The sequence below is a fragment of the Bos mutus genome, chromosome 2 (assembly GCF_027580195.1).
Source record: "Bos mutus isolate GX-2022 chromosome 2, NWIPB_WYAK_1.1, whole genome shotgun sequence".
In the NCBI taxonomy this organism is placed as follows: Eukaryota; Metazoa; Chordata; class Mammalia; order Artiodactyla; family Bovidae; genus Bos; species Bos mutus.
In genome coordinates, this window is record NC_091618.1 from 126,294,332 (window position 1) to 126,317,662 (window position 23,331).

Here is a 23,331-nt window from a genome sequence, read left to right on the forward strand (position 1 = left end):
CCCACTTGTTTACTTTTGTTTTTATTTCTGTTACTCTAGGAGGTGGGGCATAGAGAATCTTGTTTTGATTTATGTCATCAAAACAAGGCAGAGTGTTCTGCCTATGTTTTCCTCTAAGAGTTTTATAGTTTCTGGTCTTACATTTAGGTCTTTAATCCATTTTGAGTTTATCTTTGTGTATGGTGTTAGTGTTCTAATTTCACTCTTTTACCTGTAGCCATCCAGTTTTCCCAGCACCATTTATTGAAGAGGCTGTCTTTGTCTCATTGTATATTCTTGCCTCCTTTGTCAAAAATAAGGTACCCATAGGTGCATGGGTTATTCTGGGCTATTTTGTTCCATTGGTCTATATTTCTGTTTTTGTGCTGGTACCATACCGTCTTGATGACTGTAGCTTTGTAGTATAATCTGAAATCCCGAAGGTTGATTCCTCCTGCTCCATTCTTCTTTCTCAAGACTGCTTTGGCTATTTGGGGTCTTTTGTGTTTCCATATGAATTGTGAAATTTTTTGTTGTAGTTCTGTGAAAAATGCCATTGGTAATTTGGTAGGGATCACATTGAATTTGTAGATTGCATTTGGTAGTATAGTCATTTTCACAATATTGATTCTTCCTACCGAGGAACATGGAATATCTTTCCATCTGTTTATGTCATCTTTGATTTCTTTCATCAGTGTCTTATTTTCTGTGTACAGAAAATTTGTCTCCTTAGGTAAGTTTATTCCTAGTCATTTTCACAATATTGATTCTTCCTACCCAGGAACATGGAATAGCTCTCCATCTGTTTATGTCATCTTTGATTTCTTTCATCAGTGTCTTATTTTCTGTGTACAGAAAATTTGTCTCCTTAGGTAAGTTTATTCCTAGATATTTAATTCTTTTTGTTACAGTGGTGAATGGGATTGATTCCTTAATTTCTCTTCTGATTTTTCATTGTTAGTATATAGAAATGCAAGTGATTTCTGTGTATTGATTTTGTATCCTGCAACTTTGCTAAATTCACTGATTAGCTCTAGTAATTTTCTTATATTATCTTTAGGGTTTTCTATGTATAGTATCATGTCATCTACAAACAGTGAGAGCTTTAATTCTTCTTTTCCAATCTGGATTCCTTTTCTTTCTTTTTCTTCTCTGATTGCTGAAGCTAAGACTTCCAGAATTATATTGAATAATAGTGGTGAGAGTGGACACCCTTGTCTTATTCCTGATCTTAGAGGAATGCTTTCAGTTTCTCACTGTTGAGAATAATGTTTGCTGTAGGCTCATCATATATGACGTTTACTGGGTTGAGGTAGATTCCTTCTATGCCCATTTTTTGAAGAGTTTTGATCATAAATGGGTGCTGAATTTTGTCAAAGGCTTTTTCTGCATCTATTGAGATTATCATATGGTTTTTATCTTTCAATTTGTTAATGTGGTATATCACCTTGGTTGATTTGCATATATTGAAGAATCCTTGTATCCCAGGAATAAACCCACTTGATCATGGTGTATGAGCTTTTTGATGTGTTGCTGAATTCTGTTTGCTAAAATTTTGTTGAGGATTTTTGCATGTATGTTCATCAGTGATACTGGCCTGCAGTTTTCTTTTTTTGTGTTGTCTTTGTCTGGTTTTGTTATCAGGGTGATGGTGGCCTCGTAGAATGAGTTTGGAAGTGTTCCTTCCTCTGCAGTTTTTTGAAAGAGTTTTAGAAGGATAGGCATTAGCTCTTCTCTAAATGTTTCGTAGAATACTCCTATGAAGCCATCTGGTCCTGGGCTTTTGTTTTGGGGGAGATTTTTGATCACAGCTTCAATTTCAGTGCTTGTAATTGGGTTGTTCATAATTTCTGTTTCTTCCTGGTTCAGTCATGAAAGATTGAACTTTTCTAAGAATCTGTCTATTTCTTCCAGGTTATCCATTTTATTGCCATATAGTTGTTCATAATAGTCTCTCATAATCCTTTGTATTTCTGCAGTGTCTGTTGTAACCTCTCCTTTTTCATTTCTAATTTTATTGATTTGATTCTTCTCACTTTTTTTCTTGATGAGTCTGGCTAGTGGTTTGTCAATGTTCATTTTCTCAAAGAACCAGCTTTTAGTTTTATTGATCTTTACTATTGTTTCTTTCATTTCTTTTTCATTTATTTCTGTTCAGATCTTTATGATTTTTTTCCTTCTATAAATTTTGGGTTTTTTTGTTCTTCTTTTTATAGTTGTTTTAGGTGTAAAGTTAGGTTGTCTATTTGATGTTTTTGTTTCTTGAGGTAGGGTTGTATTGCTGTAAACTGTCCACTTAGGACTGCTTTGCTGCATCCCATAGGTTTTCAGTTGTTGTGTTTTCATTGTCATTTGTTTCTAGAATTTTTTGATTTCCCGTTTAATGTCTTCAGCAACCTGTTTGTTATTTAGAAATGTGTTTTTTAATCTGCTTGTGTTTGTGTTTCTTGCAGTTTTTTTCTTGGAATTGATATTTAGTCTCATAGTGTTGTGGTCAGAGAAGATGCTTGATATGATCTCAATATTCTTAAATTTACTGAGGTTTGATTTGTGACCCAAGATGTGGTCTATCCTGGAGAATGTTCCATGTGCACTTGAGAAGGTGTACTCTTCTGCAATTGAATGGAATGTCCTGAAGATATCAATGAGATCCATCTCATCTAATGTATCATTTAAGACTTGTATTTCCTTATTAATTTTCTGTTTTGATGATCTGTCCATTGTGAGAGTAGGGTGTTAGTCTCCTACTATTATTGTGTTACTGTCAATTTCTCCTTTTATGTCTTATGTATTTATGTCTTTTTTGTTTTATATGTTTGTCTTATGTATTGAGGTGCTCCAGTGTTGGTTGCATAGATATAACAATTATTATGTCTTCCTCTTGGATTGATCCCTTAATCATTATGTAGTGTCCTTCCTTATCTCTTGTAATCTTCTTTATTTTAAGGTCTATTTTGTCTGATATGAGGATTGCTCCTCCAGCTTTCTTTTGCTTCCCATTTGTATGGAATATATTTTTCCATCCTCTCACTTTCAGTCTATATGTGTCTTTAGGTCTGAAGTGGGTTTCTTGTAGATAGCATATATATAGGTCTTGTTTTTGTATCCATTCAGTCAGTCTGTGTCTTTTGGTTGGAACATTTAATCCATTTACATTTAAAGTAATTATTGATATATATGTTCCTATTGTCATTTTCTTAATTATTTGGGGTTGGTTTTTAGATCTTTTTTCTTGTATTTCTCGACTATATAAGTCCCTTTAACATTTGTTGTAAAGCTGGTTTTGTGGTACTGAACTCTCTTAACTTTTGCTTGTCTGAAAAGCTTTTGATTTCTCCATCAATTTTGAATGAGATCCTTGCTGGGTAGAGTGATCTTAGTTGTAGATTTTTCCCTTTCAGTACTTTAAGTATATCCTGCCATTCCCTTTTTGGCCTGCAGAGCTTCTGCTGAAAGATCAGCTGTTAAGTGTGTGCGATTTCCCTTGTGTGTTACTTGTTGCTTTTCCCTTGCTGCTTTTAATATTCTTTCTCTGTGTTTAGTCTTTGTTAGTTTGATTAGTATGTGTCTTGGCGAGTTTCTCCTTGGGTTTATCCTGTATGGGACTATTTGCGCCTCTTGGACTTGATTGACTAATTTTCTCATACCTTTTCTTTTTCTCTTCTTCTTCTGGGACCCCTGTAATTTGAATGTTTGATCTTGTCCCAGAGGTCTCTGAGACTGTCCTCAGTTCTTTTCATTTGTTTCACTTTATTCTGCTCTTCAGAAGTTATTTCCATCATTTTATCTTCCAGCTCACTGATTCATTCTTCTTCTTCAGATATTCTGCTATTGATTCCTTCTGGAGTATTTTTAATTTCAGTAATTGTGTTGTCTCTGTATGTTTATTTTTAAGTAATTCTAGGTCTTTGTTAATTGATTCTTGCATTTTATTTTCAAGGTTTTTGATCATCTTTACTATCATTATCCTGAATTCTTTTTCAGGGAGTTTGCGTATTTTCTCTTCATTTATTTGGACTTCTGTGTGTCTAGTTTATTCCTTCATTTGTGTTGTATTTCTCTACCTTTTCATTATTTTTTTAACTTATTGTGTTTGAGGTCTCCTTTTCCCAGGCTTCAAGGTTGAATTTTTCTTCGTTTTGGTTTCTGCCCTCCTAAGGTTGGTGCAGTAGGGTGAGATTTGTGCTGAGTTTTTGTTCGTTTTTCCTCTGATGGGCAAGACTGGGTGAGGTGGCAATCCTGTCTGCTGATGACTGGGTTTGTATTTTTGCTTTGTTTGTTGTTTAGATGAGGTGTCCTGCACAGGGTCCTACTGGTGGGTGGGTGGTGCTGGGTCTATATTCAAGTGGTCCTTTGTGTGAGTTCTCACTATCTGATACTCCCTAGCGTTTGTAGTTGTCTGGTAGTCTTGGAGTCATTGTTCCCACTCCAAAAGCTCAGGGCTTGATCTCTGGTCAGAAACAAAGATTCCACACGTGGTTTGTTACATCATTGAGTGAGATGAAAACAAATACCCCTAACGAGAAACCAAAGATGAACCCAGACAAATGGCAGTTCCAAAATCAGGCAAATAATAATTAAAATAATGAGATATACACATATACATATATACCCATGAGCAAATTCAAAACAGCCCAACAAAAATGAAGTACAATTGATTGCTCCGGCGAACAAAGGAAATAAGAAATTATGTTTACCAGTTAAGAACAAAACTAGCTAAAGCAGAAAGTGGAAAACAAAATTAAAGTAAGGTGCCAAGTGGGGAATAAAGCAATGAAAAAAAACTAACAATGTGTTGAGAGGAACTTAAAGAGAAGAAAGAATAGATATGCAAAGTTAAACAGAGGTAGATGAAGAAGATTTATATACATTAAAGATTAACTGAAAGGGGAAGAGAACAGTAGATAGGCAAACAAAGAAATACATGTAGAAAAAAGAAAATAGGTTTAAAAAAATGAAAATTACAAAAAAGAGAAAAGAAAAAAACTGAAGAAGAAAGAAAAAAAAAGGAAAACTCCACAGAACTGCAAAAGCCCAACGTAGAGGCAGAGGTTTATAACAATAATAAAAAGTGTGACTGAATATACACATATACATATCCACCCATAAGCAAAATTAAAACAGTCCAACAAAAATAAAGTACAATAGATTGGCCTGGCGAACAAAATGTTTATCTGCCAGGACAAAATTAACTGAAAGGCATAAATCGGATAACAAAACTAAAGCAAGGGGCCAATTGGGAAGTAAAGCAATGAAAATAAAACAAATATGTTGAGAGGAAAGGAAAGAAAGAAAAGAAAGAAAGAATAGATATGCAAAGTTAAATAGAGATATATAAAGAAGATTTATATACATTAAAGATTAAGTGCAAGGGGAAAAGAAGAGTAGGAAAAGCAAACAAGAGAATAAATTTAGAAAAAGTAATAATAGGTTTAAAAAATTAAAAATTAAAACTAAAAAAAAGGGGGGGGGAAAGGGAGACCCCCCCAGAACTGCAAAAGCCCAATGCAAAGGCAGAGGCCTGTCACAACAATAAAAAATGTGACTGAGGAAAAAAAAAGCTCAAAAGCTTAATTTCATAGTGCCAATAAAGTTGGCAAGTACAACAGAGGGAGGGGAAAAAAGGGAAAAAAATATCCTAAACAGTCTACAGAACAAATTGAAACATAAGAATAATAAATGTTCTTCTTGAGTCACTGCTGCCAGAGTGCTTTCCCTTGCTGGCAGTCACAGTCCGCCTCACCTCCCTAGGGTGCCCTCCAACACTCTGCTGGCCTCTGGACCTACTGTGGGGGCAGCTCAGATGCTAATCTGGTCCTACTCCTGTGTGTTCTTGCCTCCAGTGTCCACAGCTATCAGAACTAGTGCATTTTCTTTTGTGGGAGCTCTCAATGACCTTTTATATATTGCGTAGACACAGAGCCTGCCTAGTTGATTGAGTGGATTTAATCTGCAGCTTGTACAGCTGGTGGGAAGGTTTTGGTTCTTTTTCCTCAGTCACACTGCCCCTGAGTTTCAATTGTGGTTTTATTTCCACCTCTGCATGTGGGTCGTACACTGGAATTTGGTCCTGAGGATGCCCTGGAAGGTCTTGGATTTGCCCCTGTAAGGGCCAGGTGTGGAGGTGGTACAGCTGCTTGGGCGTCAGGGGTTCTGGCAGCACCGGGTACTCAGGGGAGTTGGCAGCTAGGGCAGCAGGAAATATGGTGCTGTAGTAGGGTATGGCAACCAGTATTGGCCAGTACGCCCCAATATTCTTGCCTGGAGAACCCCCGTTCCTGACAGAGAAGCCTGGCATGCTGCAGTCCACAGGGTCACAAAGAGTCAGACAATACCAAAGCAACCCTGTGAGCATAGATGCAAGACTTTTTTTTCCTGTGGCAGCTCTGCCCCAGTGAGAGTTGAGCAAGAAGGTGGCATAGCTGCTTGGCTTGCAGGGACCCTGGTGGTGCCAAGTGTGTAGGGACAGGGACTGCTTCCACTGAAGGAGTTATGGCCCTATCAGAGTCTTTTTCAAGCCTCTTGTAGCTGGCGATCAGAAGGCCTCTTTGGCCAGTCTTTTTCCCTTGCTCCGCCTGTTCAGGCACTTAGAGGGCTCCCTTGCCCGGGGTCCTCTGTTGTTCGGCATGTCAGGCACATAGAAGGGCCCCCCTGCCTGGGGTCCTACTCTGTAGATCCACGGGTCAGGCACTTAAAGGGGCACCCAGGGTGGGGTCCTGCGCTGTGTTTCAGTGCATCAGGCGTTTGATGGGCCAGTCTCTGTATTGTTCAGCTGCTGATGCTGTTGTGTGGGGGGAGAGAGGCTATGGTGACTTCACTCCCTACGTGTGACTCAGCAGTGTCACCTTGCTTCCATGGATGCCTGGCTTTCCTCCACAGGCATTTCCCACCACGATCTCTTCCCTCACATCCCGTCAATCCATCTCTCTGCAGTCAATGACAGCTCTTGCCCTGGGATTGCTCTGCAATCCCTAAACTCCAGCTGCCAGCCACTGCGCCTTCCAGGGGATATATGTCCTTGTCCGGGATATGTATGGCTGTGGCAAGGACTGTCTTATTTTCCTTCCATTTAGGCTGCCACAGATCAGCTGTTTCATTCTCAGCCTTAAATGTGTCTCCTCTGACTCAGACAATTGCCCTGATGTGGGGATCGGACCCCTGCTCTTTCCCCTACCCGCCGAGGGCAGGTCCAGTCCTACTAGCACTCCTGTTTCCCACCTAGTTCCTTCATCCTACTGAGTTTTGCCTGGGTCTATATGTTCTTTTCTGCTTGTCAGGTACTCCTGTCCGCTCTCAGCTGGTGTTCTGTGTGCACTTCTGTGTCTGAACGTGTATTCCTGATGTATCTGTGGAGAGAGATGTACTCCACATCCACCTACTCCTCTGCCATCTTGTTCTCTGAGTGTTTTTTAAATACTGGCTTAAAATATCTATTTTACATAAAAGAATATGCATGTATTCCTAAAACAGATGTTTAGGATAGATACCAAAATGTAAGCAGAGGCTGTTTTGTTTCTTCATGGTAGGATTGTAGTCTTCAGATTTGTCTTTGCATATGGCTTTATTTATTTCATATTTATTTTTTTCATTTGTTTTATAATACTTTTAATGGTATTATTAGAGTAAATGTGTGTGTGTATGTGTGTGTGTGTGTGTGTATATGTTTGTGGTCGGTCGTGTCCAATTCTTGGCGAGTCCATGGACTGTAGCCTACCAGGCTCTTCTGTCCGTGGAGTTTTCCAGGCAAGAACACTGGAGTGGGTTGCCATTTCCTCCTGTAGGGGATATTCATGACCCAGAGACTGAACCCACATCTCCTGTATTGGCATGTGGATTCCTTACCATTAGCACCACCTGGGAAGCCCAGAGTAAATATGATAAAGAGTGGAAATAAAAGATATTCTGTTGTTGGCCTACAGTACATACAGTTTTACTTGCTGACTGCTGTACTTTTATTTTGCAAAATTTTAAACTTACAGAAAATTTGAAACTGTAATGTAATGAACAGTATCCCCTTCACCTAGATTCAAGTATTCTTGCAGACATTGTGGAACTTTACCCCCAGAATACTTCCTATAGCAGATAGTTCCCCATAACTAGGACCTTCCTTTTATAACCACAGCACTGTCATCATCACAGACTAGACATGTGTCATTATTACAATACGGTATCTAATAAAGTCCTGCTGCTGCTGCTGCTAAGTCGCTTCAGTCGTGTCCGACTCTCTGTGACCCCATAGACGGCCGCCCACCAGGCTCCCCCGTCTCTGGGATTCTCTCGGCAAGAACACTGGAGTGGGTTGCCATTTCCTTCTCCAATGCATGAAAGTGAAAAGTGAAAGTGAAGTCGTTCGTTCATGTACGACCCTCAACAATTCCATGGACTGCAGCCTACCAGGCTCCTCTGTCCATGGGATTTTCCAGGCAGGAGTACTGGAGTGGGGTGCCATTGCCTTCTCCGAATAAAGTCCTATGTAACTTGAAAAATTTCTTCAGACAAAAGAGTCAGTCAAGGATCATATCTTGCATTGGGTTGCCATGTCTCATTGTTCTCTTTTAATCTTGAATCTTACTATTTTTCTTTTGTCTTTTATGACATTGACATTTTTGAGGAAGCTATACCAGATATCTTTAGGCAGGAATACTTATATTTGCAAGAATATAGTGATGTTGGGTCTGCATTTTTTTTTTTAATTGAAGTTTTATTAGAGTATGAGGAACTGTATAGAGCCATAATTTGAATTAATTTGAGTTGCACCTCTCCAGTGTGGTACTTTGGTTCATGAAAGAACAAAATACAGAAATACAGAAAAATTGTGCTTCTGCTTGGATATCTTTAGGGTCTTGCTGAAAAGGCTGTTTTAAATGAAAGCAGAAGTAGAAGGCAGCAATTGTGATAATGCTGTACCTTCTGTTCAGATACATAAGTCCATAACGTCAGTTCCCTCAGGCTAAGCTTACCTGAGTTTATCAGGTGATGGTGACTGGAAGTGTATCCCTCCAGGCACCAACTGTTTCAGTTTCATACTGTATTTCTCAGTAATGTCAGGGAGGGGCGATGCCTTTATTTCCTTTGCAGAAAAGAATAGAATAGAAAGCCAGTGAGAGAACTCAGCTTGCAGTGGATTTTTTAAAAATCCTATTACATAGCTTGTAATCATACATTTATTGGCTAAAATCCTAGAAAAAACTATTAATTGAATCCAGTTCTTCCAAGGGCAAAGCCTCTTTGCAGTTGTAGGTCAGGCCATTTTTAGTGTTTTGTTTTTAGAATATATGTTGCTCAAACTGTGCTAGGCTGTACTGCAATAACAACATTTTTTTTTTCCCTTAAAACAAATACCCAGATCTTACTCACTTAAAAAAGGATAAGTTCTTGCTCATGTCATCTATTTGTATTGATCATTTGGCTGTTTTTGATGGTTTGGAAACTTGAACTATGGCTTCTTTCGTTAAGGAATTCCACACCATCTATTGTTTTCAGTTTCATAGATGAGAGAAAAAAAACATGGAGAATTTATATCCACTGTTTTTGTTTTGCCTTGTTTTTTAAAATGAAATGACAATTTGAGATTTAACATATAAGTGATACAATGAAACATTTGTTTTTCTGTGTCTGGCTTATTTCCCGTAACATAATGCCTCCTAGATCCAACCATATTGGTGGACATGGAAGGATTTTTTTTTCTTAAGGTTGAACAATACTCCATTTTAATTATAGACTGTATTTTCTTTTTTTTTTTAGTTCATTCAACCATCGACATTTAAGTTGCTTCTATGTCTTGACTGTTGTTAATGATACTTCAGTGACAAGGGAGTACAGATTTTGCCTTAAGATAGTGGTATATTTCCTTCAGGTATATTCCTAGAGTGGAATTGCCAGATCATACAATAATAGTCCTATCTTTAATTTCTTATGTCGCCTCCATACCATTTTCCATAATGGCTGGACCAATTTACATTGCCAACCAGCAGTGTATCAGGGTTCCCTTTTCTCCACATCTGATAATAGCCTTCTTAACTGGTATGAGATGACACCTTATTGTAGTTTTGATTTGCATTTACTTGATGACTGCTGAAGTCATATCCACTCTTAACTGACTTGAGCTAGAAGGAACACATGCCACTTCTGCACTTAACTTATTGATTAAAATGAGTTGTGTGGCTTTAATCTAACTGGGAGGATGGGAAATGTAAGGGAGCACATGGACTGTTGGGGGACCTTTAGGTCACTGATGTGTCTTATTGCCAGTGAGGTCAGCATGTGAACATCAGCATCAAAGGCAAGCCAACCACTCTTGGGAAACCTTGATTTTCTTGGTAAAAGGCATATATTAGTTAGTTCATTCATCCTTCCTCCCTCCCTTTACCAATAAAAAGGTGCTTTGTGACCACTGACAAAAGTGAGTGGTGTTTAGACTACAGATAGAGGACTTTGGCGGAGAAGGCAATGGCAACTCACTCCAGTACTCTTGCCTAGAAAATCCCATGGATGGAGGAGCCTGGTAGGCTGCAGTCCATTGGGTCGCTAAGAGTCCAACATGACTGAGCGACTTCAGTTTTCACTTTCATACATTGGAGGAGGAAATGGCAACCCACTCCAGTGTTCTTGCCTGGAGAATCCCAGAGACTGTGGGGCCTGGTGGGCTGCCGTCTCTGGGGTCGCACAGATTCGGACACGACTGAAGCGACTTAGCAGCAGCAGCAGCAGCAGAGGACTTTGGAGAGTGACAATTCAAATTATTTATTTTTTTTGCAAAAACAACAAAAAAGTTAAAAGAATTGTATAGCTAATATGTCCTTCATCTTGCCTATGAAATGTCTGGCATTATTGAAATGATCATTAATTATTTATAATTCTTCAGTTGATCTTAAAAGTCCTCAAAATGGAATTGAATAACCATAAGCACTATCTTAGAAGGTTGAGATTTAGAGAATAGATTTAATCAAACCTCCTGATGATATTTACATATTGGCTGGCATTCTTAAAGCTGACACTGGTCTGATATATCTCTCCAGTATAGTTATTGAAATATCTGTTTATAAGGAATGATTATTATAAGTAGATTTTAAGAGGAACAGACTAGTCTTTAAGAATAGTCTCTCCTAATAGTTTATGGATTTATTTCTGTAATTTCTTTTTCATTGAGCCGATCAAGAACTTTCTTGTAGAAAATATTTTTATCTTTTTCTTTTAAAATCTATAGTGCTTTACGAGTACTTGGTATACTGGAAATAATTTTTTCAATAATGTAGGCTGAAAAATAAATGTTTGCATGTAGTGTGCCAAATCTAGTTCTTTTTCCTACCAGCCAAATAATGTCTCCTGGACTCTGACTCATGGTATAATGTCATTTGCAAGATCTTAGTCTTTTACTTTAGTCTTTAACTGTTGGTGTTCTATAAAGGTGTTTCATAGCTTTCTATTTTTAGAAATATCTTTATGCTACAGAAAGAACTTTGGGGAATACAAAAGGTATTTAATAGTTAATTATCTTATAATTAAGCAACTGGAAAATTTCACTTATTGTGACTTTTACACATCTATATTATGATCATTGATAGGGCAAGTAACAAATCTGATATACTTCCAAGTCATCTTGCATTTTATTTTTCTGACTAGTTGAAAGTATAAAGTATATAATGTTTTAAAGTGTATGAAATAAGTAGCCAAATTTGATTAATCAGAGGCATGCTATTTGTAAACCTCACTGAGTTGAAATAAACTCTGTTATACAAAGAAAGCATATTTTGATTCTCACCCTCATGCTTTTAAAAAAAGTTTTAAATTTTATTTTATTTTATTTTAGGCAACAGAGATTATGCCAAGGATGATCCATTGGAGTTTAAGTCTCATCAGTGGTTTGGAGCATCTGTGAGGTCAAAACAGGATAAAATTTTGGTAAGTTTTACGCTTTTACTCACAGGTTAAATTTAGTCAATTTATGTGAAAACACAGGAAGTTTTGTGTTTGAAAGCTGATAGTAAAATTCAGTGTGCTCAGGGGCACAGAGTCTATTCCGATAACATAGCTCTAATTACTTTGTACACAAAGGTCCATCTAGTCAAGGCTATGGTTTTTCCAGTAGTCATGTATGGATGTGAGAGTTGGACTATAAAGAAGGCTGAGCACTGAAGAATTGTTGCTTTTAAACTGTGGTGTTGGAGAAGACTCTTGAGAGTCCCTTGGACTGCAAGGAGATCCAACCAGTCCATCCTAAAGGAGATCAGTCGTGGGTGTTCATTGGAAGGACTGCTATTGAAGCTGAAACTCTAATACTTTGGCCACCTCATGCGAAGAGCTGACTCATTGGAAAAGACCCTGATGCCGGGAAAGATTGAGGGTAGGAGGCAAAGGGGATGACAGAGGATGAGATGGCTGGATGGCATCACTGACTCTATGGACATGGGTTTGGGTGGACTCCTGGAGTTGGTGATGGACAGGGAGGCCTGGCGTGCTGCGGTTCACGGGGTTGCAAAGAGTCGGACACAACTGAGCGCCTGAACTGAACTGAACCCCTTCTAAGGATACCTTCTCTTTCACCCTTCATAGACTTGGCTTTTGCTACTTTCACTGTCATTCCTACATTGGACATTTTTTCTGCCCCATTTGGTAGTTCCCTGGGAATTTGTTTCTCTCCAGCAAGGTTTATGAACAGTGTGGCTTTGATTACTCAAATGCCCTAGTACCTCCTTTCCTTACGAATAAAACACCCTTACCTTTGCCTCATCTTCCTCTTTGCTATAGTCTCCTTCCTTTGCTCATCTTTTTGAAGACTTGTTGAAATGTTTTCTGTAGTAACTGTCTCCACTTTCTCACTTTCCTTCCTCTTCCCAGCCCTTCCTGTCTGGCTCAGGTAGGCATGGGCAAGGTCACTTTTGACTTTCAGGTCAAGAATATTTTTCTTGGCCCCTCAACACTATTCAGCAAGGTCACTTGAGCCACACTTTTTGAAATACTTTTCTTTCCTTGGCTCCTGGGACTGTACTCTTCCAGTTTCCTCCCTTACCACTTGCTCCTTTTCCATCACCTTTAGTAGCTCTACTTCTGCTTATTTTCTAAATGTTGGAGTGTCTGAGCTTTGGTCTGGGCTCCTATTTTCTTGAACTGTACCTTTTATCTAGCAGCTCCTAACCTATCCTGTGACTGTGAATACAATCTGTATATCATAATCCGCAAATCTACATCTCCAGCTCTTAATTGTTCTTGTATCTTTCAAGTTGTATTTCCAAACTGCCAATTTGGCATTTCCATTTAGATATCTCATTAGTACTCAAAATAAATGTGAACCAAAACAGAAGTCTTACCCTCTGTCATAAAGGAAAAACCAGGGAAGTAACTGTTTCCATATAAAACATCCTCATCTTAAAAGCATGACTCTACGCCATTCCTCAGCAACCCCAGTCGGTTCTGCCTTCAGCTTCCAGGATTCCACCCCTCAATAAATCATCATCTCCACTATTTCTGTCCTGTGCCAAGCCCCCATCATTACTCTCCTGGGCCAGTGTAGTAGCACCTCTCACCTCTCTGCTTCCTCTCTTGCCCCAGCTACAACACGTTCTTTATAGAGGGACCAGAGTGAACCAGAGCATTTTACCTTCCTGATTCAAACAATTAAGCAGCTTTTCATCACTCTCAGAAAAAAAAAATCTGTTCATCCTTGCTTTTATCAGCATCTTCATAGTCCAGTCACTGGCTGCTGTCTCTCTGCCAGCATCTCACTCCATCTTACATGTGTAGTACACTAATTTTTTGATTCCTTCCATACCAAGTCATTTCAGTTAGTTCCTTAGTGTTTGTCCCTCTGCTTATCTTATGTGTAACTTACTGCTTTTCACTTGAGCTGGCTCCTTGTCAGTCTGATTTCAGCTCTACTTTCATTTCCTCAGACAGCCCTTCCCTATTTTAATTAGCTGCATAGTATTTAGTATTTTCTTTCTTTCCCATTGGATTGTGGGGCATCAAGGAAGGGTTTATTTAGGAAGTAATATTTCAGTGGCGCTTAGGAATGTGTCAAATTGCAGTTAGAGGTGAGGGGAGGAGTTGAGAGTAGTGGCATTCTGGGCAGAAAGAGGTAGAGGCAAGCAAGAATACGCAGAAGTGGTAATACTCCACCCTGGAAGTCAGGTACACGTAGAGAAGTAGTACAATTGCTTACTTCCAGTTTTTCGGGTAAATATAGCTCAGCATTGTTTGCGGTGTTTGTTTTAAAATGTTTTGCTTCAAAGGATATTATAGAAAATTTATTGATTTTTTTTTTTTTCCAGCAAATTGAATTGTTATACTTTGGTAGATTACTATGCTATTCAAACATTGGTTCTGCCACTTATACGTAGTGTTGAAATCTATAGCCCTGAAAGCAAAAAGGTCGTAGTCTATTTGAAAAGTAAGTAAAATAAATGCTGCAAATTCTTTTACTCCCTTATTTGATAAATTATTTGTTTTATAGGTTAGAGATATATTATTTAGTTAAAGTATTGAGTTGGTCTGTGACCTGTACCTAAAATCAAAAAGGTACTGCATGGAATAATGATTTTGCTAACTATTTTGGGAAAAAAACAAAATCAAAACCTAGACTACATATACGGCCTTTAGAAGCATGTGAGAAGAGTACTTATAAAAATCTTATCCACTACTATGATAAGGAATTTAAGAGTATAGGTTTGATTAATTTTTGTTAATGCTTATAAAAAGATGTTATATATTGTCTGAAACACTAATTTTTTTCAGAAAATGTTTATGCATGGACTCCCCCCTTTGATTCCAGGCCTGTGCCCCACTGTATCACTGGAGGACTGAGATGAAGCAGGAAAGAGAGCCTGTGGGAACATGCTTTCTTCAGGACGGAACAAAGACTGTTGAGTATGCTCCATGCAGATCAAGTATGTGTTGGAAGTTGTACTAGCTTTTACCAAGAGGATTGGGAAGCCTAGGCTGTTAAAAATGTGTGTGTGTGTATGTGTTAAAATTTGTAGACATACCATGATGTTTGAGAGAGCAAAATGAAAGCAGTTTTATTAATGTAAAGAAATGTCAAAAAACAGTCAAAGGCTTATCTTTTCTTCCTAAGAACTGTTGTTTTCCTTTTCCTTGGTCAGTAACAATTAACATTTGATTTTGGAAACCTGCATTTTTAGTCACTATTAGTCAAAAGGTGCTGTCTTGAACTTTATCAGAGATGCAGGCCCCACAGCTAATGATTCTGATTCAGCAGGTCTAGATCAGGCCTGGCTACCTGCATTTTTAACAAACTCTACGAGGTAATTCTGATGGAAACCAAAGTTTGAGAGCTCACAGCTTTATATTAATAATGGTGTTAAAAGTTAAAAAAAAATTATATCTTAAGAAGCCAGATTTTTTATAGGAAGATAGAACATTGGGCTCAGGAGTCAGAGTGTGAATTTCCTTGCTTTAATCAGTCTCTTTGTCAGTCTGTTAACTAGACTCACTCTTCTTGATGATCTAAAAGATCTCACCCTGTTCTCTAATATTATTTGAAATTTCCAGTGAAATTTATATTGTGACTAAAGATGACTTTGAGCATTTATAATTTTAATTATGCTTTCCAAACGCTGTATGTTCTTTCCTTCCTGGAGACTGCAGTGCTTTAGCTTCTCCACCATCGTTGAGTTGGCCACCACCCCAGATCTCCATATCAGAAACATAAAAATCTCTTACTGAAATGCAGTATGGTGTTTATACCTGGAGCACTTTTTAGGCCTTTACTCTTTCTGCTTCACTGGTGACTAGGTAGTGTAGTAGAGAAAGTTAATAACAAAGGCACAACATGTAAGATTCTTACTGCTGGACTCTTTTTTCCTCGTCAGGCGACTTCGGACATCAGGTCAAAGGATCAACTTAGTCTTCAAAATTCTAAGCAGTTGAACCTCTGAGAAACTGCAGATCACTTTGCTAAATGCTTGTTTTCTTGGCCTACTGCCTTGCTCCTACTTCTGTAAGTGGGAGGCAAACATGAAAAGAATGATATGTACGTGGAACCACGTCGTTTACTCTGGGAGGGCAGGAGGCGCACAGTGCGCAGGATGGAGGGAACAGGCAGCTTTATCCCCAGTTCCTGACGCCATCTGTGTTGCCACGTTTTGTCGGTGTTTTGGTCACGGTACTGTTCTCTGGTGGCGTGTGGAAAATGGGAGGACTAAATTTGTGTTTTTAATTTTTGTATTGCAAAAATATTCCTATTATGAAAAGATAATTTTGTAGCTCTCAAGGATGAACTAACCATTGTGTGCCATACTTGTAACTTACTGTTTGTGTGGTGGGCACACCTGTAAAATCATCCTTATTCTCCTCCGATACATGTGGGAACCGAGATCTAGACAATTGAAGTCACGGTTTTTTCCTGCATGTTATGGTGCTGAGTGATCTAATGAGGATATAAACCCGGGTCTGTCTTATTCCAGAGGAACCTTTTCCCTGTATTACTAGCAATAGGAAACGTTTGCCATTTCAGCTGCCTTTGTACTAAGCACAGCTTTTCTATAGAGAGTACATTCTGCTCTCACAAGTGCAGGTTTGAATTAATTCCTGATGTAAGAGGACAAGAAACCTTCTGAAAACAAGCATTCTAATGATGATGGTCCCTTGAGGATATACTGCGATGTTTGGCTAGTATTTTTCGTCATTTTGCCTCTTCGCTAATGACCAGTTCTTTTCTTAACATGTATTTAAACGATTAAGACTGTTTGCATGATGTAGCTGCTGCATAATGCCTTCACTTATTTGGTTTAAGCACAGACATTTTAAACTTACTTTCCAAAGTATTTAACATCCAAATCAGGTCAGCAAACTATGACTTGTGAGCCTGTTTTTGTAAATAAAGTTTGACTGGAACATAACCACACCCATTTGTTCACATGCTATTAATATCTACAATGGGAGAGTTGAATTCTTGCCACAGAGGCTGTCTAGCCCCTGAAACATTTATTACCTGGCCCTTTACCGATAATAATACCTCAAGTATGAGAAAAAGCAGAGAAAAATCTAAAAAAAAAAAAAAAAAAATCAAAGTGAATGCCTTCTTCCTAGTAAGTCTGGCTTTCAGTATCTCTTGATCATTGTGTGTACTTTTGGGCTCAACCTTTAAAATATTAAGCTACATGCAGGCCTAAAGTACAAAAGGCAAACGGCCCAGAGGAACACACTCAAGAGTGGGAATCTGAGAACTTGGGTTGTATTCTTATCTGCCGACAACCTGCTTGTCTACAGTCGTGGGTGATTGATCATTAATAAAACACTGATTTAGACAAAAGACTTCAGAGGCAATTTTTGTAGTTTATGGCTTCTTCATACTTCAATAAATTATGTAAGCTAGCCCTATGACTGATTTTACATGGGAATGCCAGTTTTGTAGGGCTACACTGCCAACTTCTTGATAACTGCTTGTTTTGGTGTGGTGGTAGTTTGTGGGTTTGTTGTTGTTCATTTGTTTGTTTATTTGCTTTCATTTTTATTGTGACCTATGTGAATTTATGGAACTTTACTCTCTGTAAAAATTTACCTTATTACTGATTATGTTTGCTTTTGGCTTTTCATTATTATATCTATGCCCGTTCTTGGGCATTGCACAAAAGGCTGAATGTCTTTCTGTTCTAAAAGTGCCTGAACCACAAATCATATGATTTAAATAGTCTTTCAGCTTCAGGCTCAGACCGAGTCTTTGTTCTTTCTACTTTCTGATGATAATATTATTTGCACATAGATTTTTCTCAGGTATCATTTCTAGTTTTCTTTTCTTTCCCTTGATGGTTGCTTGGGGAATTACAAATACACTGCTGGTTTGAGATACTGCAGCCTTAATCGTATAGCCACTCTTCACCTCAGATCCACTCTCTTTTATTTACTAGCAGGTTTGCCATGGTTAAATTCCTTAATTTCTGTGAGCCTTAATTTCCTTAGATATAAGTGGTGACTAATAATACTATCTCTCATAGAATAGGGCTACTGTTATTCTCATAGAATTTTGCTGTGTAAATTTGAAAAGAATTTAAGTGCTTTAGTACAGTACCGGACTCACAGTAAGGGCTTGATAAACACTAGCTGCTCTTACTATCACGATCAGTAACATTAAATATAATATTGTCAGGCTTAACAATTAGGAAAAATATTAACTGTCCATACAAATAAAAACAAAAGCCTTCCCTGAAATAGGTTATAGTCAACAGAAAATTCTTTACATTTGCACTGTTTAATATGTACCTGTTACATTTTTAAAAGACAGTAATGTTTTCTAGTTGGATGTTCTGGGAAACCAAATAAAGTAGATAACTGTACAGTAAGATAATCAAAAAAGGATGTCTTTATAAATAGCTTAAAAGAGTTCCCCAGATGCAACTCGAATAAAGGAAATAAAAGGCTGACTTGAGGTCAGAGCAGAATTCCTTACTATGATTCACTAGACACTGGAAACCCCAGCCCTACATTTTCCCATTCCCTCTTGGTTAGAAAAATTTACATTGGGGGAGCATTATACTCTTGAGGCTATTTTCTAAAAAAATTTCTAAATTTAGATATTAAGTGTGTAATCTTAGGGCAGTTCCCAGGTTTTAAAAATGGGTTCAAAAATTTTGATGGGAGTATTTGACAAAAATTCTTGCAAGTTGTCCTTATGACTGAAAGTAGGTATTTTTGGTTACTGTATTTGGGTGGCAAATACAGGAATATTATATCATAATTATTTAGATATTGTGGCATTGACTACAATAATTCCTTGATGACTAAAGAGTAGCTGTTTTTCATTGCTCTTATTATCCTCAAAATAAAACAAGGAAAAGACTTGCTCACTGTTACCTCTATTCTAGGTACAGTATTACTAGTGATTAGAGCTAATTTAAATTAATTGGCTAATTGTCCCCTTTTGTGAGAACTATGGGAAAGGGGTAATTGTGAAAGAGTAAAACAGTTGAGTCTGTCATCATTTGGAATATACTTAAAAGTGTCATGTTTTAAAAAGTTGGCTTTCTAAATGTGTTTTCAGGGTATATTTTGCTCTCTGCAGAAAATTCAACTAGGCCATCTCCCTAAATTCTGAACTATGTTTTTTTCAGATTTGTTGTTGTTGTTGGCTATAAATGTATTGGAATGCAGATATCTGCTTATTAGTCTTCATAATAACTTAGCAAAGACCTAGCAACTGTAGGGGAATAATAGTAAGAATTAGAAATTTCAGATTGGAGTTTTTAACTCAAAGATCATGACTCATCATTGTTAAATGAAATCAAAGAATGGGTCATAACCAGTTTTTTAAAAGATGGAATGAAATACAATGCGTGTTATGTTGGGTTGTGTGAGCTATGATATAAACTATAATCTTTCTGTATAAAAATAAAGTTTGAAATCCACTATCTTAGATGATCTTTCTGCCCCTTGCTGACTGGTCTAGTTACTTTCATCTCTCTGTGTTGCCATTTCTGATGAATGGGTGTTGATAAACATGCCTACTAACTTTTTAAGAATGTGTTAATAACCCATTAAGAACCTGAATGAATGAACACTCTCCAAGACTAGTACATTATCTTACAGTGATATCAGATTTTTCTCATGTTTTGTTTTGTGTTATTTGTTTGTTTTTGGGTTTGTGTATATTTCCAATCTTTTTATTTTAGAAAATATTGATGCTGATGGACAGGGATTTTGTCAAGGAGGATTCAGCATTGATTTTACTAAAGTAAGTTCTCATTTAAGACTGAATGAGATTCAGATCTACCTTGTTATCTAAACCATGGTTAAAAATTATTGGATAATACTTCGTATTCTCTGTAACTATTACCTGTTTTATGGAAACATCTAATAAAAATTACCCATGCATTTGATATCCTTTGCTTGATACTGTTCTCTCCCTAGGAGACGTTGCTTATTTGAAATATTCATCAAAAAGGGAATGGAAAATAGTAGAAAATCTCCTTAGCAGAAGATAGACAGCAATTATGACTTAATATTAAAACTTCCAGTTGGATAGATTTACAGACTGTTATAGTAAAGCTTTCTATTTTTGCCTGAAATTGAGTTTTCATAAAAGCTATCAATGGGAGTTTTTACAAATCAGGGTTTAGTTAATAAAAGTTGAAAAACATGCATGTTTGCCATCTATTATGTGCCCATAGGCAATAAATAAAGATGAAGAAGTTTAATTACTGTAAGAAATCTCATATATAGGGCTTTATGTATTTTTAACTAAGCTGATATGCTCTCTAGAGTTGATAATTTTTCATCATTTTTTAAAAAATAAGAATTCCATGTATATTTTCAAAGGAAATTTTTCTTAAATATTTTATATAATTTACTTTTGTCTTTGTGTGGTTTTTTGTGGGATATATGAGCATTTTGAATAACAAATTGAGAAAATTAATTACTCCTAGAGAAGTCTCAAAAACACATTGCTTGAATAAAAGTAGAGCTTTCTTAGAAAACTTAATATGACTTAGAAAATGTAAGCAAAGTACCTTAAATTTACTAAAAGCACAGAAACTATAATCATGGTTCAGAGAAACTAATAAAGCATTTTCTTATTTTTATAAATTTATATTTTTAATCTTAAATATTAGGTACTAATAATTTTAGTTAACTCTCCTTATCAAGCAGTTAATTTTAATTCACTCAGTTTGAAACTCATAATTCAAAATTTATTCATAATTACTCATAATTTAAAATTTAAGGAAGCAGAACAAAGAGAGGTAAAGTGTATTAACACATAAAAGGTTTCAACTTGGATGATGTATTTTCAAATAGATGTATTAAAACAAGAAGTGTTCATAGTTTCTGTACTTAAACCAATACAACTATAACTCCAGAAATATTCCCATACCATGAATAGTCTTTGCTAAATTAACTGCTGTCTTCAACTCATTTCGAAAAGTGGTGTCATTTTAAAGCAGACAACTTAGAAATATCTTTTACATAGCCAAGGCAGGAGATTGTTGAAAGCTTCAAAGGCTGTATGTGTATTTGGAGAAAGTTTTTCTCTTTTCTCCAGTGAGAAGAAATTTTTAAAATATGCTCAAAACACTATCTTGAATTAGATACTTGTAAATTATTACAGATATAAGAAATGTTAGTCAAGTGTAATTTGTATACATAACATACCCTGAAAAATGTACCCTCAAACCTCACTCCTGTTTAGATCTACATGACACTACAAATTTTGCTTTAGCTTAAAAAAAATTTAATGATTATTAGAAAGGAAATTTGTCAGTGTAGTCACAAATGTAATAAACAAAATTAAGGAGTGACTTTTTTTCTTACTGTAACTAATAATACTTTGCTGACAGTACTTCATACCAAGTATGTGAAGCAGTCAAGATCTACAGAATCTGTATGTATATATGTATTTGTATATTTTCATATATTAAATGAATATAGGCCTCCTTTTTAATAGTTATTGTATTGTGTTTTAGAAAAGGTACAGTGAAAATTATGGAATCACCTGGGTTTAAGATTTATGATTTTGTTTGCTTTAATGTATATGCATATATATGTCATATATACATGAATGTGTAGCTTTTATGTTTATTATATTGCTCTCAGTTTTTAAAGCTATCTGTTTTAAAATATATATCTTTTTGTTTGATTTAATCTAGGCTGACAGAGTACTTCTTGGTGGTCCTGGTAGTTTTTATTGGCAAGGTAGGTTAATCTTTTTTAAAAATTACCCAGTAATGACTATATTTCAGACTCATCTGGCTTATCATGTATCTTTGCTGCTGCTGCTGCTGCTAAGTCGCTTCAGTCATGTCTGACTCTCTGCAACCCCATAGACGGCAGCCCACCAGGCTTTGAGACTTTTCAAATTATTTAAAAGAAAGAAATGAAAAAAAATTAAATGGATAACCACTATCTATATATAATTATTTTAAAAAGGACTGCAACATCATATAAGGTATATGTAAAATATATAACAATATATGACATATGCATTTCTAGTAGAAAATAAACTAAATATTTTAAAAGTAAATTATAAAGTAATTTAAAGTAATTAATTTTTATTGCTTATATACGTCATCTCTGTACTTTAGAGGAAATTATATAATTAATCATTAGGAAGTATGAGGAGCTGTAGGTAAATTGTGGCCTTCCAAAAGCTCATGGTTTTAAAATTAATTTGCACATTAGATTATTGATGTGGTTATTTTCTCATTAACCACTGACATCAAGAATGATTTCTTTGTATTTGGGAAGTTGTAAAAATAGAGGATCTTACTAAATTTCAAAAGAATATATTAGCATTGGTGATTGAAGTAAAAATCTGCATTCTTTAGTCATTTCCAGAGGATTAATAAAATTGCCATTTGAACAAATGTATAACAGGTCATTATTTTCTTAACTATATCTGCTTATTTGATTTATGTTTCACTTATCATTAGAAACATAATTATTTATTTAGTCAATATATTCATATGTTTATTTTCTGTTAAAAAGTACCATTTACCAAATCAAGACTTTTTTGTTTATTGGTATTCTGTTATTCAAGCATTGCCAATATTTGGAAGAACTGGAAAATCTCTGACTATATTGATTTGCAAGTACTTTCTGATTCTGAATTTTACTTCTGTATTCTGCTCTGTGCTTTCTTTACTTGTTTCCTTATAGGAAAACCTGTGCTTTTGCTTTATAGAAAGGGAACTAAAGAAAGAGATTTGCTGAAGGAAAAACAAGGTGGAAGGAAAATAAGGAATGAAAAGTGGGAATAAGTGAGAAATTGGAAGGGATGGCAAAGGAGAAAAAGAAAAATCAGGCAAAGAGGATCAACATGACACATATTAACTAAAACTGAAAGATTTGAATTTCTGTGAATTATACCTCTATTGGAAGATGAAATGATGTAGGAGAATTATACTTGAGTTTTGCAGCCTTACAATAAAAATGAAAATAGCAGTTCTAATTATATGTAAGAAAATATATATTAATGCTTTCTAGTTAGCTATAAAACATGGGTTCATTTTCCTCTTTGCTGCTAGGTATATCATTCAGTGGAAGAGAAGGAAGTGTCTCATGGGCATGTGTGGGAACCAAAGATGGATTTTTTGATTCTCGGTCAGGACTTTTTAAGAGACACAATTGTGAATATATTAAAATTACTTGTTCTTTTAATACTTTGAATATTGCACAATGCAGGCATTCCTGTTTATTATAAATTAGCACAGATACTATTGATTTATTATAAATGGTATATAATATGTTACTAAAAACTCAGTGACTGGGCAGATAATATTTTAATAAGATTAAAATCAGCATGTTTCATTGGGAATACATAAGATATTAGGATGAATTTTCCCATAGATCTCAGAATTGTCTCTGTAAGAATAGAGAAAATGATAATGATGTTTTATTCCAAAGACA

General features: G+C 36.3%; 1 protein-coding gene across 2 annotated transcripts in view; it reads left to right on the plus strand.

Annotated features, from left to right (window-relative positions):
• The window catches only part of ITGAV (integrin subunit alpha V), a 108,854-nt gene that overhangs the window by 38,203 nt on the left and 47,320 nt on the right, over positions 1-23,331 (plus strand). For both annotated transcript variants that reach the window (XM_070359325.1, XM_070359315.1), the window contains exons 3-6: positions 11,789-11,880; positions 14,747-14,861; positions 19,602-19,663; positions 21,573-21,618. In XM_070359325.1, coding sequence (XP_070215426.1) covers positions 11,789-11,880; positions 14,747-14,861; positions 19,602-19,663; positions 21,573-21,618 — 315 coding nt within the window. The remainder of the gene's footprint in view (positions 1-11,788; positions 11,881-14,746; positions 14,862-19,601; positions 19,664-21,572; positions 21,619-23,331) is intronic.